This window comes from Capsicum annuum, chromosome 4, assembly GCF_002878395.1.
Source record: "Capsicum annuum cultivar UCD-10X-F1 chromosome 4, UCD10Xv1.1, whole genome shotgun sequence".
In the NCBI taxonomy this organism is placed as follows: Eukaryota; Viridiplantae; Streptophyta; class Magnoliopsida; order Solanales; family Solanaceae; genus Capsicum; species Capsicum annuum.
In genome coordinates, this window is record NC_061114.1 from 176,524,328 (window position 1) to 176,551,511 (window position 27,184).

A 27,184-nucleotide genomic window follows, 5' to 3' on the forward strand; every position below is an offset into this window, starting at 1 on the left:
CTCTCCTCCATTTCTGCAGGCCCAAACAATTTCTTAGTACTTGTTTTTATTAACAGAGATTTTTGGGAGGAAAGTTTCTTTCTTCATTTCTTTTTGTTTTTTTCAGCCTTGACTTTCTAATAGGACTTCCAATAATTAACTAGACAATAAAGATGCCAAAGCCAGCACCAAGAGAAGAACAACATATGCAAAAATACAAACACAGAATTAAGGTTGTAATTTACAACTATATGTACTACTTTTCAGTTACATCATGCATAGGGAATGTCAATCTCCTCATAACACAAAAACATCATGAACACTTCATTTCATCTTCTTTTTTCAAATGCAACTTTCTTTTTCATAAACTAAACAAAAAAAAAAGTAAAACTATGTCAAACTCAGAAAAGTTGAATTCTGTCCAATATGTTCATACAATATCTGAGGCCGGTCGCCTTCTTCCTTCTGCCAGTCGTTGGAATTCGATCGAATTGGACTTCAATCTCCTTCCTAAATCTCCCTTCAATGAAAAAATTGAGTCTTTACCATCAAGATTTTCAAAATCTATTGATTTTAACCTGTTTGTTAAAGATAAAATCCATTTCAAAAGATTCGTCATTATAGCAGCCCTCTTTATCATCATTATACCTGCACTTATTCTCCTTAAGCATTTTTTTCCTCCAAGAAATCATCATAATGGCTCTTCCCATAACATCACTCTTGCTCTTAACAAAGCTCTTCTCTTATTTGATGCTCAAAAATGTATAGTACACTCATGTTTTTACTGCTTTCTTTTATGTTTATAACTGTATTCCCTGTGTCCTTTTGGATAATATATAAATAGACACTCAAAGTTGGCCTCAGCTAGCAAGTAAGTAAGTATTACATCTTAGAGAGTGCACATGTAGACACCTTAACTGGGTCCCAACTAACAACTAAACGCTCCAACTCGTCCCCACTGTGTCTCGTGGACACTTGACATTGATGTGAAACATAAATTTTGGAGGTGTCTAGATGATTATTTTTTTTAAGTTGAAGTGTTCAACTGACACAGTGGAGATGAGCTGAGGTGTCTAGATGTGCACACTCGATATTGGAGTACTTGTCAATTGATGTCGAATTTGAGTGTTTGCTTTGTATTATGCATTTCTTTTTTGGTAGTTTATTTAATGACCTTTTTTTCATTCGCGCAGCGGGGCGATTTGTGGAGAATAGTTTGATAAGGTTTCGAGGGAATTCAGGGATGAATGATGGGAATAGCAGTGAGCATTTAGATCTTGTTGGTGGTTTTTATGATGCTGGGAATAATATAAAGTTTAGTTTCACCACAGCTTATACTGTTAGTCTGTTAAGCTGGACAGTGATTGAATATCATGAGAAATATGATCATATTGGAGAACTTGATCATGTTAAGGATATTATCAAATGGGGTAGTTTATATTTACTTAAACTCTTTGTTCCTCCGAATAATTCTTCTAGTGCTTCAGCCAGAATCTACTCTCAGGTACTATTGCATTCAAGACTATTTGCTTGTAATACTTTGGTACTCCCTCCGTTTCAATTTGTTTGTCTAGTTTTGACTAGACACGAAATTTAAAAAAGTAAAGAAGACATTTGTATCTTGTGGTCTTACACTAAAGATATATAAAATGTACCAAAATGTCCCGAAAAGGGAAAGAGACACTTTTTTAAACGGGCGGAAAAGGAAAGTAAGACAAACAAATTGAAACGGAGATCTTCATATTTTCGGATTAAAGTTTCAATCTTTTGTTTATATCAGGTTGGAGGGAATAATTCAAATCCTGAGAATGATCTAACATGTTGGCAAAGGCCAGAAGATATGAATTACTCAAGGCTTGTTTCGGTTTGTGACATTAGTTCTGCCTCAGACTTAGCAGGGGAAATGTCAGCCGCAATGTCAGCAGCATCTTTAGTACTGAAAGAAGATGAGAATATTGCAGAGAAATTGGTGAAAGCAGCAGAGGAATTATTCATTCTTGCAATTGGAACAGAGAAGCAAGGAACATACACGACGAATGATGATTGCGGAGGAAAAGCTAGGCAATTTTATGACTCAACAAGTTACAAAGATGAATTGGTTTGGGGTGGACTTTGGTTATTTTTTGCTACAGGCAACAAAACTTACCTTAAGTATGCAACAGAGAACTTTGCCTCAGCTGTAAAGGAACAGGTAGATTCTGACGAAGGTGTCTTTGATTGGAACAACAAGATCACTGCTACATCGGTAATTGACATGAAATCTTGATGAGAAATAATGTTTTTATCATATGCATTTCATCTAAGACTGGCTCTTATTACTTGCAGATTCTGCTAACAAGGATTAGGTACTTCCGGGACCTTGGTTATCCATATGAGTCTTCGTTTATATCATCGACAATCAATACTGACTTGCTCATGTGCTCTTATACTTCTGATACAAAATACAGCAAAACAGAAGGTGATAGCTGTGTTACTGAATTGAGATTACACATATCTTTAACTGTCCATTATTCTTGCTGATCATAACTTGAGATAAAAAAATCATGCATTTTCAGGTGGATTAATCCTTTTAAAGCCAAGTACTAATCCACCACTACTCCAGTATGCTGTGACAGCTTCCTTTCTTAGCAAATTGTATAGTGACTATCTCCAGCTTTTGCGTACAACAAGCAGAAGCTGCTCTGATTCTGTGTTTTCTTCGGAAAGTTTACAAAAATTCTCACAATCACAGGTGATATTTCTTCTTAAGGATCCTTCAAAACTGCCAATTTTCATGTCCTTTTGAGGCTACACCTTCTTATGGTTAGAATGCATACCCTATTCCTCCCTGGTCTAATATGGAATGAACACATAATCATGGAATTGACTCGATCATCAATTTCAAGCTCATAACCATATCTCATTCCCATTTTGGCTCTACATATTGCATGCAATTCACTATGATAATTACTTGATGACAAAAGGCCTAAGTTGTGTCTTAATTATATTTGTCACAGGTGAATTACATACTAGGAGATAACCCTTTGAAGATGAGTTATGTGGTTGGATATGGTGATACCTATCCGGTTCAAGTACACCATCGAGCTGCATCGATCCCTTGGGATGGGAAACAACGTATATGCTCAGAAGGGAACCAATGGCTCAATTCAGAAAAGGCAAATCCAAATACCCTTTTGGGAGCAATGGTTGCAGGACCAAATAAGGATGATGTTTTTTCGGACGAAAGAAGTCAACCATGGTTCACAGAACCAAATATAGCAAGTAATGCTGGTCTAGTAGCAGCACTGATTGCACTTCATGATCCTCCAACTGGATCTTCTAATCCAATTGGAGGTATTTTAGGAATTGATAAGAATGGTATGTTTGAAAATGTAAAAGAATTCTCTTAAGCTTCTTGCATAAACAAAGATATGATAAGGTGCAAAAGGAAAAGATCATTAAAGCGTAGAAGGCAATTTGTTTGTCTAGCGTTGCTTTGCAGGTATAGATTTTGCACAATTCTTAAAAAAGAAAAAAAATTAATTAGCAGTATGATTTGATTAATATATTCCTTATTAATTCTTAATCTTTATCTATTTATGTGTCTGGAAATCTTCATCTATTTACGTATCTTAATTCTAGAGTAATTATTATTAAGGTAGAGCTGAAAAAAGTAGTTAATTATTTCTTATTTTTTTTGAAATATGTCAAATATTTTGAGATGATATTTTTTAATAAACATGTCAACTATTTTGAGACGAGGGAATAGTCATTTAAAACAAGAGAAAGATATAAAGTCACCACTGAAGTTATCCCGAATTTGCAAAAAAACACTTAAAATTTGCCGGTGTCCTATAACCCTATTGAACAATTTTGAAGTGGTATTATTATCTCATTTTTGATCAATCTCAATCTTAAGAAGAAAGTAATTGTTACACATCAATCCGTAATTACCATGTGTAAAAAGGCATAAATCACCAAAAAAAAGGAAAAAAATTATTTCTTTTGATAAATAACTTTTAAAAACTTCCCAAGCTTCACTCCCCACCCCCACACTCCAACCTATCTACTTCTTCTTTCTCTATCCCCCTTCACTACTAAGAAAAGAAAAAAATTGCAGAGAATTGAGGAAGAAAAGGATGCGTCAAATTGTGCCACTGCTCCAAAAATCAATTGTCATTTCTTTGTCATCGTAAAATATTCTTTGATCGAACAAAATGGTGACTAATAGTGATCATATCTCTCCATTTCTTTTTCATTTTTCATTACCTTTTAGTCATTTTCTTTGAAAAAATAAAATAATGACAATGCGTCACACCGGTCAATTGCTCCTCACCACTGGTCAATTTCTTCGCCGCTGGTCATCCTTCAACAACCACGATCAATGTCACTGCTATAACCACCTCCTACATATTTATCACCAAATTATTGTTAAGTTATCCTCATATTAAAAATTAGAAAAATCAAAATCATCACCAAACTACAATAAAAAATCAAAACCCATTACCAAAGTTCATAAGAAGAATCAAAGGAAATAATAGACAATATAATGATGAATTATAGAAAAATATTGAAGAGAGAGAGAGGAAAAAGAAGATACAACAACAACAACATACTCAGTATATTCCCACCAAGTGGGGTCTGGGGAGGGTAAGTGTACGTAGTCCATACCACTACCTCGGAGGTAAAATAGAGAGGTAGTTTTCGATAGATCCCTGACTCAAGATAAAATAGTATAGCTAAAGAATAGTTAATGGACAAGATACAATAGAAATCACCATATCCAATAATACCATATACAAGATTCACTAAGGAATACAACAAATGATACAATATCCTGAAATAATACTAACTTTTTATCCTAATTTGCCTCCTTCACAACTTCCTATCTAGGGTTATGCCCTCAGTAAGCTAGATCTGCTCCATGTCATATCTAAGAACCTTCCTCCAATATTTCTTCAGTCTATCTCTAACTCGCTTGAAATCATCCCTAGCCAACATCTCATACCTCTATATTGGGGCATCTGTGTCCCTCCCCATCACATGACCAAACCATCTCAACCTCATTTTCCTTATCTCGGCTTCCACCAAAGCCACTCTCACCTTATATCGAATAACCTCATTTCTAATCCTATCTTTCCTAATATATCTACACATCCACGAAGGATTCTCATCTCTGTCACCTTCATTTTCTGGATGAAGGCCTTCTTGACAGGCCAACGTTCTGCCTCATATAACAAAGTCAGTCTAACCATGACTTTGTAGAACTTGTCTTTAAGTTTAGGAGGTACCTTTTTGTCACATAAGATTCCCGAGGCGAGCCTCCATTTCATCTATTCTACCCCAATCCGATAAGTGACATATTCGTCAATCTCTATATTTTCTTGAATCATAGACCCTAAATACTTGAAACTATCTCTCTTGTGGATGAAAAAAGTATCAAGCTTAGCAACCATTTCCGACTCATGAGACACCTTGCTAAAATTAAGGGAGAAAGTAACTAAGATTCAGATAGGGTAAATAATTGGGTCTTCTTATTGAAAAAGTAAAATAAAATAAATAAAATTAAAAATATACTTTAATGAACAAATATTGAAATAAATCTTAAAATAATTATCTTTTTCTTATCTCACGCACCATTGGAGAGTGTACTTCACTCTATCTTTCACGTAGGCTTGAAATGGGATAATAAATCCACTTTGAATAAGAATAAGGGGGTAATAGGACACCCACAAATTTTAAGTATCTTTTTGTAAATTCGAGACAACTTCAATGAAGTTTTATGTCTTTTCTCTAAAAATAATATCTTTTTTTCTTTTTTGATAACTCTTTAATTTCAACTTTCCACATGAGTTGCTTAAGACCACAAGATCAAATGATATTTAGTACATTATATATATCTTTAGTTTAAGATCACAAGATTCAAACTTCTTTAATTTTTTTAATTTCATGTCAAATCAAAACCAGACAAACAAACTGAAACATAAGAAGTACCATTTACTTGACATTGTTTCGATAATTAAGGGTCATAATCAAAATGAGTTAATCAATTCTACCAAGGATATCTATGCATGATTCTTTTTTCTTTTGAGTTTATGATAACATCCTAGAACTCTCTCATTTTTTCCTACTTTCTTTGCTTTCTCTGCTCAAATGGAAAATTTATTTTAATTGAACATCACATAACACCATTTTCTAATTATCAACTTTCAAAATTCACATTTTATTTTCCTCTTTAATTAGTTTTATAAAACTAAAGCATTGAGACTGATATGGCCCAAATTATATCTCCAAGAAAATACAATACGATTGTTATCAAATATAGAACCCAACAAAGGTTGGGGCCATAGGGAATAAGCTAAAACTTTATTACGAATTTATTGAAGTAGCCAAAAAGTGCAGAAAAGTAAATGGGGGATTTGCAAAGACAATAATATTAGTAACAGATATTGATTGCTTTAGATTGAAATCAATATGAGATGAATACTAGGACTGTGTTCTCCTTGACTTTCTAACTTCGTAGACTTTTTGTACTTCGTCAAACTATCTCAATACCTTGCATGTAGAATCTGACAAGATATGTATCACCAACCATCTTGTGAATGCCTTTGGTGAATTTCATTCATCACCTTTTGAGTCTCAAAGTGTCACCTTACTAAACCTTGCCGTGGATCCCAGATTAACTCTTTTTTTAGGTATCAAGTTAATTAGATGAAGTTTAGTAGCTTCAAATTACTGTTGTAATCTTATTTTCGTAATCTCAACTTTCTTTTGAAGTAAGTATCGAATATAAGTAGGTTCTTAACATCTGTAGTCATTAAGAAAGCAATCAAATTGAAGAAGATCACAATACATATAAGAACATAATCAAGAACGACTTTTCACTTTCTCTACTTCGCTATTCCATCAGGGTTCCCACAACCCTAGTTAGTTGGTTTAACTACTCATGTTTGCAAGAAAATCTATTGAATTCATGAAAGAAAGCATATGAATAATCTTACAAAAATTGAAGAATAAAAATACGAATCTCAAATTAATATCCAACCATAAAAAACAAGCACAATGGATTCCAAGATCAAAAGTCGAATCTCAGAATCAATATAGTATTGTAAGTATATAGAGTGTATAAAATAATAAAAAATATCAAAAGGATATTTATAGGATACATCAAACCCTAAAAATCCTAACCAAAATAAAATAGAAAAATATGAGTAGGCATCTACCTACAGACCCACTTACAGGTCATATGTGCTACTTACAAACCTTAGGTGGGTCGTAGGTCTCAGAAGGAATCATCAGTTTTTGGGCCTTCCACTTATGGGAGGTACCTACAAGGGTCATAGGTGCTACTTACACCCCCTTAAGTGCCTCCTTAACTCTCGAACAAAAACTTCACTCTCAGAACTTAGCCCTGACACCTACAATGGAACCTATGAGAATCATAAGCCCCACTTCCAGCCCGTAAGTTGGTCTGTAAGTGTGTGTCTCTGCAACACTTCACTCTTTTTTCCCCTTTTGCAACTAACCCTATTTTCCTACAAACCAAACACAAAAATACATCATATTCAATAAAAGTGACCTAAGTACTTATATAATTTTCGATTTAAGCATCGAAAGTTCCATGAAACCATGACACATCAACACCCCCAACTTTGAATATTTTGTACGTCCTCAGGCAACAAACACATAATAAATATAAAATGATGCTTAACCAAGAGAAATCTAAGGCACCTATAGCATTCAACCCAATTTCAGCTCAAAAACCATTACCCCCTCCTATTTCCACCTTTTCAAAACTATTGTGTGGATCTATGTAACATAATAATGTGACATAAAGGAATCAAGCTATGACATTGCATTAGCAATAAACAACCAAGAAAATGTGCAATATACACTACTCGATCAAATAAGCAGCCAATATCACAACCCATGTACCCTTACAGAAAGAATTCCCAACTCTCATAGGATTATTACATGTATGTCAATGCAAGGGACTATGTCAAGACACTCACGCTCACAAAAAAAGTTTCAATCATGTTCATAGAATGCCATGACTTGTCTTTATTTTCTTTACCTGAGTTTCCTGGAAAGTTGGACTAGGATCACTATAGGGATTTACTCGACTTGTAATGTAGGCTTGGGGGCGGGTATGGTACATTTAGAATCAAGTAACTCATCCTCCTTGACACTACACTTACATTTAGGCTCCACTTCTCAACCAATTTTTCTTTTAATCTCCCTTTTCTCCTTTGTTGATTTATTCAGATTGGGTGTGGTTTCTTCACTCTCTTTTTCTTACTTTTCTTTTTCTTTTCTTTTCATTTTATGCTCTTTAGCCACACACAAACCCTACTTTATTTTCTATTATTCACACTCTTCTTCATACATAATTTCAACTATGCACCTCTATGATAACCAATCTTAACTTAGGCGATTTACCTAAGTTGAGGTGCATAGTGTCCTAGAAGGGACCAGAGCGAAAATAAGTTCATTATAATTAAATGGGAGGTGACAAGGTGAAAATAAAAAAATTGGTCAATATAGGCTCAAATTCCGAGATCAAGGAATACTTATTCACATTTGGATGATTATTTAGGCTAACAGTGGACTAAGTTAAAAACAACTTATGATCATGTCCTAGCCAACTATCCTACAACCTAGGCAAGACTAACCGAGCAAGTTTTGGATTAAACGCATAAAGTAAACTACTAGGTAAGTACCTCACACACACATGGTGTAGGGTTATATCACCAACTACTACCTATCTAGTTTATGCAATGCTAAGCTATGGTTATTTTGTCCCTAATCTTAATGCCATAACAAGATTCACAATAGCCATGCAAATATTTACATCACACAGTTCACAAAAACTTTTTAGAGGGGTGTCATTTTCCCAAAACACTTAAAAACAAACAGAATATGTGAACTGCCCTTAGGTTCCTTATTTTTCTCCTAATTAAACACAAACAAAACATAACACATATATGACATAAACACAAAATGACATAAACATGCCGATTTGACTAGGATACTGCAACCGAGGGAAAAAGAGCACGACAAGAAAAACCCTTGATTGTGGTATACCCCCACTCCTACATAAATACTATGCACCATCTCTAGTGCATAAATACAATATAATAAGAGATAAATACATAACTAGGATTCTCTAAGCGTCCAAATCTGACTCACCTCTATCTGGGGCATGATGTGGCTCAACCGAATGCGGTGGTTGGTAGTGCACGAATAGAGGAGATGCCAATTTCCATCTCAGTGTACCTCTACTCATCAATCGAGGCTAACATGACTGATTCCTCAGCTATCCTTTTTAGGGCCTGTCCATAGCCCATGGTCGGATCCTGCAATCCTCACTCAGGATCTCTCTTGGCCCCAACAATTGAAGACATATCAGGATATAAAAAAAGATAAAAAAGAATTGGTGGAGGTAAGGTAACGGCTGCATAAAATATGGAAGGATCGAAAGGATGATTGGCACATGACTCTCTGCTAAAGATAAGACCTCTGAATATAGTGCAACCATCTCCTCTCGTAGGCTCAAAAAATTAGGATTTCATACCTTACGTAATTATGCCGTCATCCAACCCACAAAGCTATCAATCCAGGAATGCAACACTCTGGTATACTCTGCCATATATGCCCTCATCCTTGCCTCAAATCAGGCCTCAACAGTCTCTAGTGTAGTCTCGACCTAAAACCGAATCTGTTTAAATAACACAGCTAAGTGAGACTTCGTACAAGTGAGTCCGACAGTTACCTCATTCTATCGCTTAACCATGCACTTTTGAAAATCGTATGGAATACCAATCAATCTTATAGTTGTGGGGAGAAGAGGTAAAGTATATACCTCGACTTGCTCTGAAGTAAACGTTGGGGTTGGTACGGATATGCTCGTAGCTCCCTCTATACTTGTAGTAATCATGGGCTTAGCTTTTTAAATGCCTATCTAAATATCAATAGTCATATTCGACCTCTCAATAGGATTGACCAGAATTGAGGGTCCCTCTAAATGGTCATACCAAAAGTCGAAGGTGGCTGCGCTTTCTATGCAAGGATCGGGTTCACAACATCCTTATCAAGATAATATCGACTATGCATATCACCTCAATCAAAATATACCTCAGGAATAGGTGGCAGTTTGGCCACATCGTATAGCTGCTTTATCAAATAAGTTAAGGAGAAGGTAGTGGCCTCACTGAATAATCTCATATGAAGCTCATCCTGGATCAATCTCGTAAAGTCAATGTTGTAACCTACAATCAGGCTAGCAATCAAAGCTATTCTATCCCGTGTGAGGATATTGTTCACAAAAGTCGGACTTAACCTATGATGTACTATATCTCACCAAAATTTATTGCAAAGTACAACGATGCCTTCTATATCTCTTCGTTTCCCTCGACCCATGAGGCATCCGTGATATGATACAAACTTGGTACGTATCAAAAACACTCTAAAAATAGTCCACGAAGAAGCAAAAAACCAAGAGCAACACACATATAATTCTCAGGTCCAACAACAACAAGAACAAGGTGTAAATAACGCCAAAACACTAACAACAACAAGATATAAATAATAATATGATAAGAAGACAACACTAGGATGACAATAATTCAATAATTATAAGATTACAAGAACAACAAGAACAAACAGTTTCACTGGACAACACAAACTAAGACATAAATTGTAAAGATAGATGAGACATACACTATTACAAGATTAGGAATCCTAAGATATATCAAATCTAAGGACCCGTAAGATTTACAATAAAAACACCACACTCTTATGTGACACAAGAGGGATTCAACCGCTAAAGCACCAACATTTTCAAACAAACACATTCACAAGTGAATCCACACTTGCTCATGTCCTAGTTTCAGCCTAGGGAGGCTCTCTCTCTCAAGAGATGTGTTCTTTGTGTTCTTTCATCAATATTCAACAACTAATAAACTGAAACCCTATCATGTTCTATTTATAGACTTATTACTATAAGAGGTAAAAAAATAGAAGAGCCTTTTAATAAAAATGGCACAAAATAGGCATCCATGGAGTGTGTTTTGGGGCGGCCTTGTGCACACTAATCTAACGCCCTGAATCTGGTACCCAGAATGCCACACAGTACTCATGACCCTGAAGGACCACAAGCTAACCCATGACTGATATCTATAACTTAGCACTGCATAACATATTATATAAATGCAAAATAAAAGGATGAAAATCCATAAGGTTCAAAAATTTGATAAAACATAACATCTGAATAATACGATATTACCATACCAAAACTGAAATAACTGTCTGAAAATCTAGTCTAAAAGCCTCAATACTGTCTAAAAACTGTGGAGTTGATGGGATATGTCCCCAACTAACTCCGGACTACTAAAATAATAAAGTAATAAAATAATCATGCTATCCTCGAATGATGAGGACTCACTACTATTCTGGCTGCTAAACGTCTGATCTACTAAGGATGCTCTGGAGCTCGTGCTTTTGAACCTATAGTATAAAACACCATAGCATAAATGCATCAGTATGATTAAATATACTGGTATGGAAGTAAGGTAGGCTGAATGCAAGGGGTTTATATGCATGAACAATACTAACTGACTGAATAACATGAATGTGAGAATACATGCGTGAATACGTGAACTATGACTGAGATCATGACATCACTGAATCTGAATACTGATAACATAAGTTTTGTACAACTGATATACTATTATCTGAATGACTATGTCTGACAGTCTCATTTTTTATGGAACTAGCTGAGTTTCGTACTAAACTGGGTGACTGTATCTAACAGTCTTGAATTCTGTAGAACTATCTGAGTTCTAAAAATGAGACTTAGACTTAGACTATAACTGTAAAAAGTAGTCATCTAACTGATATTCCCTAAATAAGATAATAAAATTGAGTTGGGCTCCAATCTGTAACCCCAATTGGAAGGGTGTCAATACCGCGCCACTGATAAGGATAAGCTGTGAGTAATCCCTCATCTAACAAGTACTCTAAGGTGAACGGTGGGACCTTCATATAATAGGTTAAGCCACCTCATCTATCCTCAACTAACAGGTTTGATGTCTCAACCTACGCTAGTTACGTAGTTCTGGAGCGCAAGGATTACTTCTGAGAATCACACCCTCTAATAACAGGTGAGTTCCCATCCTTGGGCTCACTTGGTGCTGAATCCTACTCCCATCTGAATAGACACTGAACATAATTAACTGATCTAAACTGGACTAAGTTCAGTGAGTTCAGATGACTGACAAAATACTACTGAGATTATTGAATTACTGAGATTTCTGAGATTACTGGGATTACTGGGATTTCTGAGTTTTCCTGAGTCATGAGTCTGACTGAATTCTACTGAGCATGGTTTGACTGAGAGTACTTAAAAACTGACACTGGCTCTAGGCACATAACTAAATTGTCGGGTACAAGTACCCCCTGGACTCAATAGCATGAAACTGACAAGACGTGACACTTCCTGGACGCACGACCATAAACAATAATCCATAATCATGATGCACTTGATTATCATGGTTTGGTAAATGAATAGGAATGCATGTAAACATGTCATAATTTCATAGGCTAATCTTATGAAAAATCCATCAAACAATTTCAATGCATAACAATAACATAAAGGTCATTTTGAACATCAGGGTAAAGCATGGGTTCATGAATTTGGTCATAATTGAGTCCTAAAGGATGAATCTTGTTCTCTTGGGCATTTTATCAAACACATTGCATGTATAACCTAAGGCTTAGGCATATACACTAGTTCATACATCATGGTTACTTTAATCAACTCCATTTAAGAGTTTCCAACCCACATACTAGAATAATTTCATGAAAAGTTCATAAAGACTCCAACTTGGGATTCATACAACCACATCAATATAGTTAAAATCAACCCACCATATGGAAATCATAATTCATAAGTTTAAAAATGAGATTCTTGAGCTTCATGGGTGAAATAAACCCATGAATCAACACTTTACATACTTCAAAAGCTTAAATCTTGAAGGAGGTTAGCTTTTCTTGAAGGTTCTTGAATGGTGACATTTTAATTCTTGAGTTTTCTTGGAGAAGGGTTTGAATCTTGTTCCTGGGTTTTGATCTTGAAAGAAAACCTAATTTTGATGTTATGGATGAATGAGTAGTTATGTGCTTTGATTTGATGTAATTAGGGGTTAAAAAGGGTGGAAAAAGATCCAAAAAGCCCTTTAAAACATCATTTCAGTGCTATTTCAAACAAAGTTGACGGTCTGGGTGACGGACCGTCACTTTGGTGATGGATCGTCACTCTAACCGTCAGTTTTGGGCTAGAAAATGGCCTTACTGCCTCAGTTGAGACGGCCAAAGTGACGGTCCATCGCTGAATTGACAATCCATCTGCTTGCCCGTTGCTCCTGGACAGCTTGGACAACTCTCAGTAAAACGGCCATAACCTTTTACTCTGATATCGGATTTTGACAAAATTGGTATCGTTGGAAAGATAATTCAATTATATATCTTTTTCTAGGTTATTAGATAAAAAATTTGTAGTATAACAAAAGATATTCTCATTTGAAGTTGACTATGATAATATCCTTCTCAAGAATTCAATCGGTAAGGGATGTTTTGATTCGTCTAATAGCTAGGATGTATTTGATGCCTTAATATACATCAAAATTGATCATAAAACTAATAAACCACTAAAATTTATTTCTCATAAGATTGAAGCATGGTTCTACTATTGGTTGGGATTCTCGGGGTATTACAACTAAGGCCCTTCTTCACACTTCAACTTACACACTCCCTCGGTTGGGATTCTCGGGGTATTTCAACTAAGGCCCTTGTATCATCCTCTCCATATTGGGAGGAATTTGACCTCAAATTCATGGCACAAACCAAATAAAAATGGCACAAAATAATCCATAAATTAAGAAGAAACCGAGAACACAACAACTTCAAGTCTCAGCCAACATCTTCATTTTGTACCTCGGCTTTCTTTCCATCTTAAGATTTGCATTCAATCTCATCCGGATCAATTGAGTTTAGCCAAGAAGTTTCACTACAAAAAAAACAAATGAGTTAGTTGTAAAATAAAGGTCTTCACACTCTCTCTTTATTTCTTTATTCTCTAATTCCTCACACTAAATCTCACAAGTGTTGTATTCTTGCTTGTACTCCGTGAGGTGTTGAGAGGTGAACCAAATGCTTACAACAACTCAAAAGAATAAAGAATACAAAGGAACGTAAACACAAAGAACAGTTTCAAACTAACTTATAATCTAGTACTAGTTTGCAGGTTAGTATTAGAATCAACAAATGAGACTAAAGAAACAACAAATTAAAATTGGAAGATCACAATTTAGCCTAAAATTTATCGTGTGAACAGTAATTGTTGACATGTCACCCCCTAATTACCCATGAGCCCACACAAGTTTTAATCACCAACTTGAAATTTTAGTCCTTACACAATTGGAATGGAAGAAATTGACTTTAAAGGGAAAACATAAGTCTTCTAGTCTCTTTTTTAAATTCAAACTCAAAAGGTAAGATTTGACTTGTACTTGTTCCACAAAACAAGGTCCTTGAAATATGAAAAGTGGTTGAAAAGTTGTTGTCAAGTCAAGAGTGATATGAACTAGTCCTTTCACCAACAAATAATACAACTTGTCTTTCACCTTTTGTAGATCTAACGTTCATTTTTCTTGTTTTAACAAAAGATGGATGGGTGAAGAATCAACAATAACACAACAAAAACTTCCAAGAACACAACAACAACATCAAATAATGCCCAACAACAAGGTTTCCTACATGGCCAAGTTAGCACAACAATAAGAAGTCACGACCCACACCTTGTTCACAACAACAACTTCAGCAAGTTAAAGCTTAAATATAGATCTAAACACCTTTAGTGTTAGTGAATCAAGAAACTAACACAAGAAACACACTAGACAAAAAAAGATGACTAGATCTAGACATACAAATAAGTCTCGGCCAAGATGTAATAGCAACTCCAACTCTCGACCTAGAACAAGAACAACTTCTACATTTTTTTTGATTTTTCAAGAAACAAGCCCAAGATTGATTTTGTTGGAACAAAATCAACCACAATCTCTGATACCAAATAATACGATAAAAACTTGGTATGTATCAGAAACACTTTAAAAATAGCCCATGAAGAAGAGGAAAACCAAGAGCAATGTACATACAATTCTCGAGTCCAATAACAACAAGAAATAAGGTACAAATGACACCAAAAACACTAAAAACAACAAGAGATAAATAAAAATATGATAATAAGACAACACTAGGATGACAACAATCCAACGATTACAAGAACAACAAGAACAAATAGTTTCACTTGACCACACAAACTAAGACATGAAATATAAAGATAGATAATGAGACATATACTATTACAAGATTATGAACCCAAGGATATATCAAATATAAGGACCCCTAAGACTTACAATAGCAACACCACACTCTTACGTGACACAAGAGGGATTCAACTGCTCAAGCACCATCGTTTCCAAACAATACCATTCACAAGTGAATCCATACTTTCTCATGTCCTAGTTTTGGCCTAGAAAGGCTCTCTCTCCTAAGAGATGTGTTCTTTGTATTCTTTTATCAAAATTCAATGACTAATGAACTAAAACCCTATCATGTTCTATTTATAGACTTATTACAATGAGAGGTAGAAAGACAAAAGAGCCCTTTAATGAAAAGGGTACAAAATAGGCACCCATGAAGTGTGTTTTAGGGTGGCCTTGTGCACACCAAGGCCTTTCTTCACACTTCAACTTGCACACTCACTTAGTTGTATTCAAAATACTAAAAAATGTCCATCTTTATGATTGTGCTTGTATCAATCAGTACTCAACTCAGCTATCTGGGTGGCTATCCATCTAGACAAATTAAGTCTCTATCGTTTGTGCTCTACGTCCCTTATAGTATGCCTATCCCACACTAGCCTCATGCAAAAATAAACTCAGTTATCATTGACAGACCCTCATAATTTAGACCAAATAACACTCGATGAATGGTCGCCTCAGAAGTTTCAACTCTCACTTTCCTAACCAAAGTGTAGTTAGCTGGGCCTACTCAACTGCTCTACCCTTAGGTGGGGTAATCAAGAAGATAGGAGAGGTGTATGGTGTATAGAATTTCCAAAGTAGAGGAAGACAGTATGAACCTGCGAGCTGGGTAATCCAGCCCAACCGATATCTCTCGAAAGAGGCATGTAAGTTTTGTGCCCCTGCCATCCCAGTCAATTTTAGTCGAACCTCTGTAGCTATACTACACTCGAGCACCCCTACTCTGTGATGAAAATATCTCTTTCAAAAAGGTATTACATCCCTTCCATGCACCATCTCAAAGAAATCTGAGCTATAGGCGTGACCAAAACATGTGTGGAGTCAGACTCTTGGGCAACAGGTGGTGAAATATTGGGTTGAGTTCCCAGCGCAGCCGGTTGAGTACCCTGTGCTACTGATGATGATATCTCCTATGGAACCTGAGATACACCTTTCTCAGACTGAGATATAGCTGGGACTGATTTTGTCACACTTTTAAAATTTGATGAATCTTCTAAATCCACCTTAGACTAGGAGCTGACTATATCGTTCTCTTCTACAGACCCTGAAACTAACCCTAACTCAACCTCTTTCTTTGAACCATTATTTGATGTATCATCTCCTTCCTTATACTAGGGAGAGTATGGTGGTGTCTGACTCAGATTCTTTATTTGAGGTCCTATCTAATAAATTAGAGAGAATAGGTTTAGGCCCCTGCTTATAGGGCCTGTGGAGGCTGTGATGGTGTGGAATGAGCGTGAACTTAGCAACAACTACTGTAGCTGAAACCTGTCTCTGTAATCTACCCCTAGTTTGTGGAGGGACCAATGGTCCATTTGGGCTCTCAAGCTAATCCTCAACAGACCACTCCATTTAGGAGACTCGTCATAAAGCCTAGACTGAAATCCATTCTTTTGAGCTGGTTTTGATGTCATTACACCTGAAAAAGTGAGTTGTTAGTGATTGAAACACAACCATGGAACAAGAAGTTTGAAAAAAAATTACCTCCTAAAGTTGGGCTACCTACGATCCTACCCGTGGGTTGTAGGTAGTACTTATGGGGGTCGTAGGTATCCTTGAAGGTACCACACAAAGACCTGAAGCTTCAGGGCTTTTGGTTTGATACTACGAGGCCAATTATGCCCATAGGTACTACTTACGAGGCTCGTAAGTAGACTTGTAAGTCACTACTAAGACAAGTCAATTTTTTTCTCAATATTTTTATCCCAACACAGTTCCAATTTCAATTTTTTTAGCCCAAGTTCCAACACTACAACACGCAATAATTTATGTCAATGGGTATTGCATATTATTTTGGGTTTTATCTAATTATTCAACTTCTACTTCCATTATTAAAGTGATCACAGGTTTTCTAGACACAAATAATGCAAGAAATTTAATCTTACGCATTTTAGGCTCCATAATTTTCAATATTTATGAGACTTAAACACATTCAGGGCTATAGCAAGTACTATCTAAAGTTCTATGATCAAGAACATATTATTAATAGGCCAAACCCATCGATAGAACCTCAAACTTGTTCTGAAAATTCACTTAAACCCCTCAACTAAGGCTTGTACCTATCAGACCCCTCTAGTGCTAAAATTGATACCTATTAGGCACAAAATGCTGAGTTGGCAAGGAGAGTGTGTTACACTCTCCTTGGGTGCGTGAACACTATATTAAATAATATTTTACCTTTTTTTAATTAAAAAAATTATATTTAAATTATTTTATTAATATTATAATTTCTTAATAAAAAGAATTAAAAAAAAGCACCCCGTCCCCCCTTCATCGTCTTCTTCACCCCCTCTCCCCTCTTATCATCTTCTTTGCAACCCCCGCCCCCATTCATCATCTTCTTCATAACCCTCCATCATCAGCGTCTTCCTTTGCAAACCACGACCTCAGTCATGAGAACTTACAACCATAAATCAAACCATAAAATTTACCAGTAGTAGAATTAGAAGAAAAATCAAACAAAGAAGAAGTTGAAGGCTCCATTTTTTTCCAATTGAAAGAGATATACATACAGAGGTCACACACAAAAACCTCACAATAAACTCTTCTCTGTCTCTATTTTTATACATAGAATAGACATACACAACAACACATATTATGCACACACACAGATGCCACCACACATATGCATACATATACATGTCGGAGGGGAGGAAAAAATGGGGTAAAAATTGAGTGATGGGAAGAGGGAGATCGAGGGAGTGATAGAGATTAGGTTTGGGAGAGAGATCGAAAAAAATAGAGATTGCACGATTTGAGAGAAAATCGGTGAGAGAGAGCGTTCTTCCGATGAGGTCATCGCCGGAACCACCATCGTTTTGCTTGCTGCTGTCACGGCGACACCATCACCGGGAACCACCAGCTGATTTTTTTTCACTTGTTGTTACTAACCAAATAAAAATGGAATTGGGTCAATCAAGTTTTCGACGAAGCTTTATTTTTACCGGCTAGACTGACACAAATTTAAAATTTGCTTGAAATTATTAAAGAAAATAGAGAGAAGCCATTGATGTGGCAATGGTGATTTTGTAAAGAAAGAGAAGTTGGGTTGAATGTTAATATAGGGTGGGCAGGGGTCTGGGTGGGGTAGGGGTCGGGGGTGGTGTAGGCGTGGGGGTGGGTTAGTTTAGTTTTAATAATTAATTATAATATTTTTAGTTCATAATTTTTTTTAAAATTTATTTGCCACATGTTTTTTTTGTTAGGCATTTTTTCCACGTCACGCGTGTGTAACACACTTTTTATATACATTTTGTTGATTGTGTAAAAAAATGCCTAATTGTAATAAAATTCGGGGGGTTTAGGGGTTTGATAGGTACAGACCTTAGTTTAGGGGCTTAAGTGAATTTTTAGGACAAGTTTGAGGTCCTATCGATGGGTTTGGCCTTATTAATAAGTTGGTACCGAGAATTATTTACCTAGATTCGAAGAGTTGGAAGTAGTACATGAACATAGTGAAACCTTAGCCCTACTTTTTGATGAATATACATGCAAGTGATGTGGGAATGAGGGAATTTTTCCTTATATAGTTTAAGAGGGGGCGTGGGGAGTTTTAATTTTAGTGGAAGTTTGAATTTGAAGAGTTGTGGGAGCAATGGGTCGATTTTGGGATTTTAAGGGTGGGGATATTTCGGATCGGTCGGATCCACTTGGGTATGACCTAGATTTTTTCAATTTTAACCCTCAAATTTTGGTCAACTTTCAAGGCCTCTTACGTCCCCTGTAAGTGTCTCCGTAAGTAGGACCTGCAGTCTTCAAATTTTTATTATTTCTACTACCCCACTTATGGGGTTGTAGGTTGTACTTACGACCCCTTTAAATGGGTTCATAAGTACAACTTTAGAGACCTAAAAAATTCCTAAAAATTTCTCTGACACCTACGACACTACTTACTTGTCATAGGTTGGACCTACAATTCCCGTAAGTAGGGTCGTAGGTCCACTTACTTGGAGTTGTCTGAATTTTTTACTTTTTACCATATTCATGGTGTTTTCCCATAATTTAAACCTACAAATAGAAAACAAAGTGAACACTAAAACATTGGGTTGTCTCCCAATCAATGATTGATTTAACATCGCGACACAATGTGGCTATGTTTGATACTCAGATTTCACAAACAAGCCCATGAGTTGCCTCCCATGAAGTGCTTGTCTACTAAGACTTCACCAAGGCTTACATTAACATAAACCTCCACCTCTTCAATATTTCCCATATAGTGCTTAATACATTGCTTGTTCACTTTGAATGAGTCTTCTTCGTCTAGCTTCAACTCAACTGCATCATGCAGGAATACTCTAATCAAAGTGAATGGTCCATATCACCTAGACTTCAACTTGCCAGGAAACAAGCAAAGTCTTAAATTATATAACAAAACCATATCATCAGGCTGAGATACCTTTTTCTCATTCTTTTTATCACGATACGACTTCATCTTCTCCTTGTACAAAGCTGAACTCTCATAAGATCAGAGCCATAATTCATCCAACTCATTTACCTTACTCATCCTCAAGTTCACAACATTGCTCCACTCAAAATTTAGCTTTTTCAATGCCCATAGTGGCTTGGGTTTAAGTTCAACCGACAAGTGGAATGCATTGTCGTACACAAAATAATATGTAGAGGCACTTATGGGGGTTTTAAAAGTTGTCCAATAATCTCAAAGTGGATCGTTTAATTCTTTGACCAATCAGTCTGATTGGCATTTACAATCTTTGCAGATATGGAGTTGATCTCACGATTAGAGACCTCAAACTGCTTACTCGTCTGTGGATGCTAAGGTGTTGCCACTTTATTTTTCACACCATATTTTTTGAGAAAGGCCTTACATGGACGATTAGAAGTCGGACCCACCATTAATAATAATAGCATGTGGAGTGCCAAATAGAGAAAAAATGCTTTTTTTTAAGAATGCGATGACACTTCGATTGCTATTATTGTTAAGTGCGACTGCCTCAACCCACTAAGAAACATAGTAGATTACCACCAGTATGTACTTCATCCTATAAGAACTCATAAATGGACCCGTGAAATCAGTTCCCCATATATCAAACAATTCTAACTCCAAAATATGTGTCATAGGAAGCTCATGTTTATGTGAAATATTTCTCTGCCGCCAACATTGATCACAGGCTCGAGCATAATCATGAGCATCTTTGTGATTAGTTAGCCAATAGTAACCACATTGCATAATTTAATAGGTCGTACGAGTATCACCAAGATAACCCCCAACTGGTGAAAAATGATAGGCCTCAAGAATATTTATCATCTCTACCTCAAGAATACACGTTTGAGTAATTCCATCCGCACATACCCAAAATAGATAAGGCTCTTCATAGAAAAACATTCGTACCTTGTGCATGAATCACTGGTTCTGCTGAAATGATAAGTCTTCCAGGACAAGTTCACTTACCAAATAATTGGCAAAATTAGCAAACCAAGGGATTAAATATTTTGATGCTGTCAAGACCCACTCATCTGGAAAATTATCATTAATTTTAAGCTCATTCCTTAATTTAAGCTTTGCCTTCTTTTCGAGGTGGGATAGGTGATTTTCAACCTAGTTTTTAGTACTTTTTCGAGCTTTTACCTCAAAGACAAGTTCCTTTAGCAATAGTACCCAATGAATCAACCACAACTTAGCATCTTTCTTCAGCATAAGATACCAAAAAGCCGCATAATTAATATGAACAATGACTTTGGTCCCAATCAAATAGGACTAAAATTTTTCAACAGAAAAAACCACTACAAGTAACTCCTGCTCAATAACTGTATAATTTCTCTGTGTGGGGTTGAGTGCTTTGTAGGCATAGTAGATTGGGTGAAAAATCTTCTCACATTTTTGGCTTAGGAAAGATCCTATGGCCACACCACTAACATCCACATTACCTTAAAAGGCAGGGACCAATCTGGAGACACGATAATAAGAGTCGAGATCAACCATTCCTTAAGGCATTCAAAGTCCTTGAGACAAGTATCACCAATGATGAATTTCACCTCCTTAGCTAAAAGCTTGCATAGTGGATTAGCAATTTTAGAAAAGTCCTTGATGAACCTCCTATAGAATTCAGGATGACCCAAAAAACTTCTAGTACCTTTAATATCTTATGTTCGAGAACAATCCCTTCCTTCACCATAAAGTGACGCTTATTCCACTTTAAAACCAAGTTGCACTCCTCACATCTCTGATGTGCATTGGCCAAATGGGTCATACAATCATCAAATGAGTTTCCAACAACTGAAAAATCATCCATAAAGACCTCTATAGTGTCCTCTACCATATAAAAAAAGATCGATATCCAAAAGGTGGTGGGAGCATTAAAAGTCTAAAAGGCATCCTTTTGAATGCGAAAGTACCATATGGTCATGTAAAATTAGTCTTTTCTTGGTCTTCGGGGGCAATAGATGATCTGATTTTACCCCAAATAACCATCAAGAAAATAGTACCATCCTCCGCCTACAAGGCGGTCTAGAATCTAATCCATGAATGACATAGAAAAATAGTCCTTTTACGTCCAAATGTCCAACTTTTGATAATCAATGCACACTCTCCATCTAGTAACTGGTCTCATGGGTACTAACTTATTCTTCTCGTGTGGGACCATAATGATCCCACCATTCTTAGGTACACATAGAATCGGGATCACCCATTTGTTGTCTATAATAAGATAAACCATTCCAGCATCTAACCACTTTATAATTTCTTTCTTCACCACTCTCTTGGATATGTGGGTTCAAATGATGTTGGTGCTCGATGCTGGGCACATAATTTTGGTTTAAGTTGAATTTTATGAGTGTTCTGGGTGGAATCCCAATGATAGCTACAATATTCCACCCAACATCTCTTTTGAATCTTTGCAATAATAAAATCAAAGCCTTAAATAGCATATCTAACAAATCAACAATTATGAGTGACAAGTTATTATCAGCCCCAAAAAATGCAAGAGAAGGGAGAGCCTTCAATTCTAAGATCGGTGGCTCCTCAATAGATGGTCGAGCTGATGAAGTCTCTCTATTCTTTAAGTCAAGATCTAACTTCTTCAGTGCATAATAATAAGATCCTCTGCCATAGAGTGCGCTCACCATCTCATTGTACTTCTCGATACCATCACTGTTAAAGTTCATGATAACTGTTGCTAGTGACTCAACCCCAAGTCTCTCCTTATTAGTTATAGTTAATGTATCATCATCCACAGTGTCTATTACAGACACCGCTCGTATATTCTTTGCATACCATATCGACTAACACATACTAAAAGTAACATATTTGTTATTGAGTAAGAATTTCATCTGCCCAAGAATTTCATCTGCCCCATCTCTATGTCAACTAATGCCCTGCCCGTAGCTAGGAAAGGACTTCCTAAGATAATAGGAACTTTGACTAGAGATATGAAGGAAGCTACCTTCATAAACACATCACACAATATACCAACCAATTTTTTTACAGTGCGATTTGCCATCAATAATCTCATAAATGTTGGATTGATTCCCCCCAACCCAAACTATTTGAACAAAACCAATGAGATCAGATTTATGTTAGCTCCCTAGTCACATAATACTCATACAAAGTTGAAGGAACCAATAGTGCATATAATAGTAAATGCTCTGGGGTCCTCCTTCTGCTCCACTAATTATCGGCAAGTAAAAGCACTATAATGGCGCATATTATCAGTGAGCTTACTATCCGCTTCTAAGTAACCAAGTCCTTCATGAACTTTGCATATACAAGCATCTGCTCCAATGCTTTAACAATAGGAATATTAATAGATAATTTCTTCAACATCGACATGAACTTTTGATATTTCACCTCTTTTTTCTTTTTCTTTAATCTCTGAGGAAAAGAAGGGTGAGGTAATGGAATGGTTTTTAATATTGGCTCGACTTCCTTCCCCTTAACTCTGTCCTTCTCAACTCATTTATCAACTCCCATCGATTTTTGTGAAGACTCCACATTAGTCACCATCTTTTTAGATTCCGCTTTGGGTACCTCATCAATATCAACAACATTATTTGTACCTCATCAACTATAGGCATAGGGGGATCAACAGTATCCTTCCCACTTCAAGTGATGGATGATAAGCAATAAAATTCAATCTTTAGATCTGCATAATATTGCTCAAAAGAGTGTCCGGTTGATGCTAATTCAAAGTAGCCGACTCTGACCAAACCGTTGCTTAAGCTGCTTAATTGTGGTAGCATGTGATTCTACTTTCTGGCTTAGTCCTGAAATATATGTCTTAATCTCCATAAGTTAATGCTCTTGATTTTTAGACCCTCTGACCAGCTTAGTAAGCAATGCTTCCATCCTCGAATCAGGATCACAGTTCCCTGGTGGAACATTTACACCACTCTTCTTATTATAGTCATCTTTTCGCCTCCAGTCACCATCTCTCTCTCTGCTCTGATCCTATATATGTCCATATGATAGTTCTAACCTTGATTCCATTGCCTCAAATTCCAAGTGACTTGATTAGACCCTTGGCCCTTGACTCAAAAACCCTACATCTCTCTCTATCTAGGTGCTTTGCTTCCTCTTCAATATCAAAATTATACAACCTAGAAGATTTACCTTGTGCCCCCATAATATTCACTTTTTAAAATTTGTAGTTGCAAATTACTTGGTCAGTAACCCAATATCAATCCTTAACTATGAAACCTCTTGAGCCACTATAACATCGATTATTCTCTGCTCACTACAAGCACTAATAACATAGGTACCGACTCCTATTTCTGCCTCCCGAGTATGCCAACCCCAGTTGGTATTAGAGACTCGGACTAAGATTTTCATAGCTAACTCTCAATGAAGGCTCATAAAATTCCCACTAGTAATAGTATCAGGAACAATATTGGTATTAAAATTTAGGGCTCTATAGAATATGTCGAGCAAATTTCTTCTTGAAATTCTATGATTGGGCACTATTATCAACTTCTTCTTGAACCTCAACAATGTCTCATACAATGTTTCTAGATGTAATTTCCTGAAATTATAAATCCCATCCTTCAACTGTAGCATTATAGAAGGGGGAAGTATCGATCTAAGAATTATTTTTGTAACTTACTTCAATTAGTGATGGACCCAAGGTAGTTCCCCTAACCATAATGTAGCTTCGCTTGTAAGAGAAAATAGGAATAACTAGCTTCTCAAAGATTTCTGACTCACCCTAGTTAAAGTATACAAAGTGCATATCCTAAAAAAATTCATGATGTTCATGTTTGTGTCATCAGTCGACAAATCAATAAACACACCCTTCAGATTAAGCAACTGAATCATAGCACTCATAATATCAAACTTCACCTCTTAGGGAATTTCAAAGGGAATTATAGCTCCTATCTAGATAGGATTAACATACCCTAAGTCTTTCTCTATATCATCATGCACTCACAAGTATTGAAAAGATGGGGGTGATTGAAATTTATCTCTCCTAGCTCTGTCGAGTGTTATTTGGTGCTCTTCTTCCTGTCTCACTCTTTCCTCTTGAGTTGAATGACGGGCTAAAGAATCCCTCCTCATATTTTTCTCAACTAGTGACCGCATAGTGGTTTATGTGGCTGTCTCTTTAATACCATACGAAGGTGGCAGATTCAAGGCAAGTGGATCGTCTTGAAGCCCCTCACGATGAGCTTCATGACCATGTTTTGACATTCTATGATTTTGTCATAGTGTCCATTCAAGCTCTGTATCAAGTGGGATAAAAGATTGCCTTGACTTTGATTACTGGTCATACACCAATGTACACTCCAAAAATAGCAGAAAACTAAATACCAACAACCTCAACAAACTCTATTAATCAATCCATAACGTATCTCCAAACAACAACACCAAAATTTGATGTCGCCCAAATTATACCTTCAAGAAAGTACAGTGCCATCACTATCAAATATAGAAGATAATAAAGGTTGGCATTAAACCCACAGGAAATAGGCCAAATCTTTGTCACAAACTTGTTAAATTAGCCAAAAAATACAGAAAAGTAGATAGGGGATTTTTTGTAAATACAGTAACAGAGTAAAACATCTTGATTGCTTTAGGTTGAAATTAATATGAGATGAATATTAGGACTGTGTCCCCCCTGACTTCTTAACTTCGTAGATTTATCATGCTTCATCAAACTATCTAAATACCTTACATACAAAATCTCTTGGTGAATTTCACTCAATACCTTTTGAGTCTCAGAGTGTCGTCTTACTAACCCTAGCCCTGGATCCCATATTAACTATCTCCTTTTAGTATCAAGTTAATTGGATAAAGTTTAGTAGCTTCAAACTACTGTTGCAATATTCTTTTCCTAATATCAACCTTTCTTTTGAAGTAAGTATCAAATACAGGTATGTTTTTAACATATGCAGTCGTTAAGAAAGCAATCAAATAGAATAAAATTATAACACATGCACGACCATAAATAAAAAATGACTTTGCACTTCCTCTACTTTGTTATTCCATCACGGTGCCCACAACCCTAGTTAGGTGGTTTAGCCGCTCATGTTTGCAAGAATATACATTGGATTCATGAAAGAAACCATATGAATAATCTTACAATAATTGAAGAATAAAAATTCAAATCTCAAATCAATAACCAACCGTAAAAACCTAGCACAATGGATTCCAAGATAAAATGTCAAATCTCAGAATCAGTATAGTGTAGGAACCCTTAAATTCCTAACCAAAACAAAATAAGAAAATTTGGGTTGGCACCTACCTACGAACCTACTTATGGGTTGTAGGTGTTACCTACGAACCCTAGGTGGGTCGTAAATCTCAGAAATAATTAGTAGTTTTCAGGTCTTTCACTTACGGGGGTATCTACGACGGTCGCAGGTGCCACTTCCGCCCCCGTAAGTGCCTTCATAACTGTCAGACAAAAACTTCAAACTCTCAAAACTTGGCTCTAACACCTACGATGGAACCTATGACAATCATAAGTCCCACTTATGGCCCGTAAGTGGGTGTCTCTTCAACACTTCACACTTTTTCTCCTCTTTTGCACCTAGCCCTATTTTTCTGCAAAACAAACACAAAAACATATCATCTAACAAAAAGAACCTAAGTACTTGCATAATTTTCAATTTTAAGCATCGAAAGTGCCATGAAACCATGGCACATCAGAGACCTTTTCCTACTCTTGTACAATATAAGCAATGAAGCTGAGCAATTCCATTCTTGGATGAACTCAAACTCCTTGACGTAGAGAAGCCAGGATATTTATTAAAGGGATTCAAAATATAAATAAGTAAACACGCAATATATCCAAAGGGTATCAACATCTACACTATATACCTCAAAAGTAATTTTTCTGTAATTAATTCTACATTTATGCATTTAGTGTAATGCGAAGAATAAGAAACTTCTACATTACAAAGGAGATAAATATATCTAATATAAATATCAGTTCCAAATAAGAATTACGTGACATAAAAATTAATGGTTCTTTAATACCATTAAGTCTTCTTCTTGCAATAGCTCTTGCAAATCCTATATAAAGGGTGTCTTTGAAGAAGATAAAATACACCACAATAAGAAAAGAAATAAAACACCTTCCTTCTTTCCTCTTTTTTTTGGATAATTTTGGGCAATTGATTTGGACAACCTTCAAACTTTTAGTCATGAGTGCACATGTTTGAAGTTTTTG

The 27,184-nt window shown here is 36.1% G+C and overlaps 1 protein-coding gene across 1 annotated transcript; it reads left to right on the plus strand.

Moving 5' to 3' along the window:
* The first annotated feature begins 274 nt into the window (after nucleotides 1-274).
* LOC107869636 (endoglucanase 10) lies at nucleotides 275-7,591 on the plus strand. Its single transcript, XM_016716133.2, has 6 exons — nucleotides 275-741; nucleotides 1,173-1,483; nucleotides 1,760-2,224; nucleotides 2,305-2,437; nucleotides 2,535-2,710; nucleotides 2,976-7,591. Exons 1-6 carry the CDS (start codon nucleotides 372-374, stop codon nucleotides 3,366-3,368), a joined length of 1,848 nt encoding a protein of 615 aa, XP_016571619.2. The 5' UTR covers nucleotides 275-371; the 3' UTR covers nucleotides 3,369-7,591.
* The last annotated feature ends 19,593 nt before the right edge of the window (nucleotides 7,592-27,184 follow it).

Bases quoted from the DNA above. Each gene is read 5' to 3' on its own strand.
- LOC107869636 (XM_016716133.2), top strand. From the start codon at position 372: ATGTCAAACTCAGAAAAGTTGAATTCTGTCCAATATGTTCATACAATA. The intron at 742-1,172 runs GTATAGTACACT...TCATTCGCGCAG, and splicing joins CTTATTTGATGCTCAAAAAT to CGGGGCGATTTGTGGAGAAT. The intron at 1,484-1,759 runs GTACTATTGCAT...TGTTTATATCAG, and splicing joins CAGCCAGAATCTACTCTCAG to GTTGGAGGGAATAATTCAAA.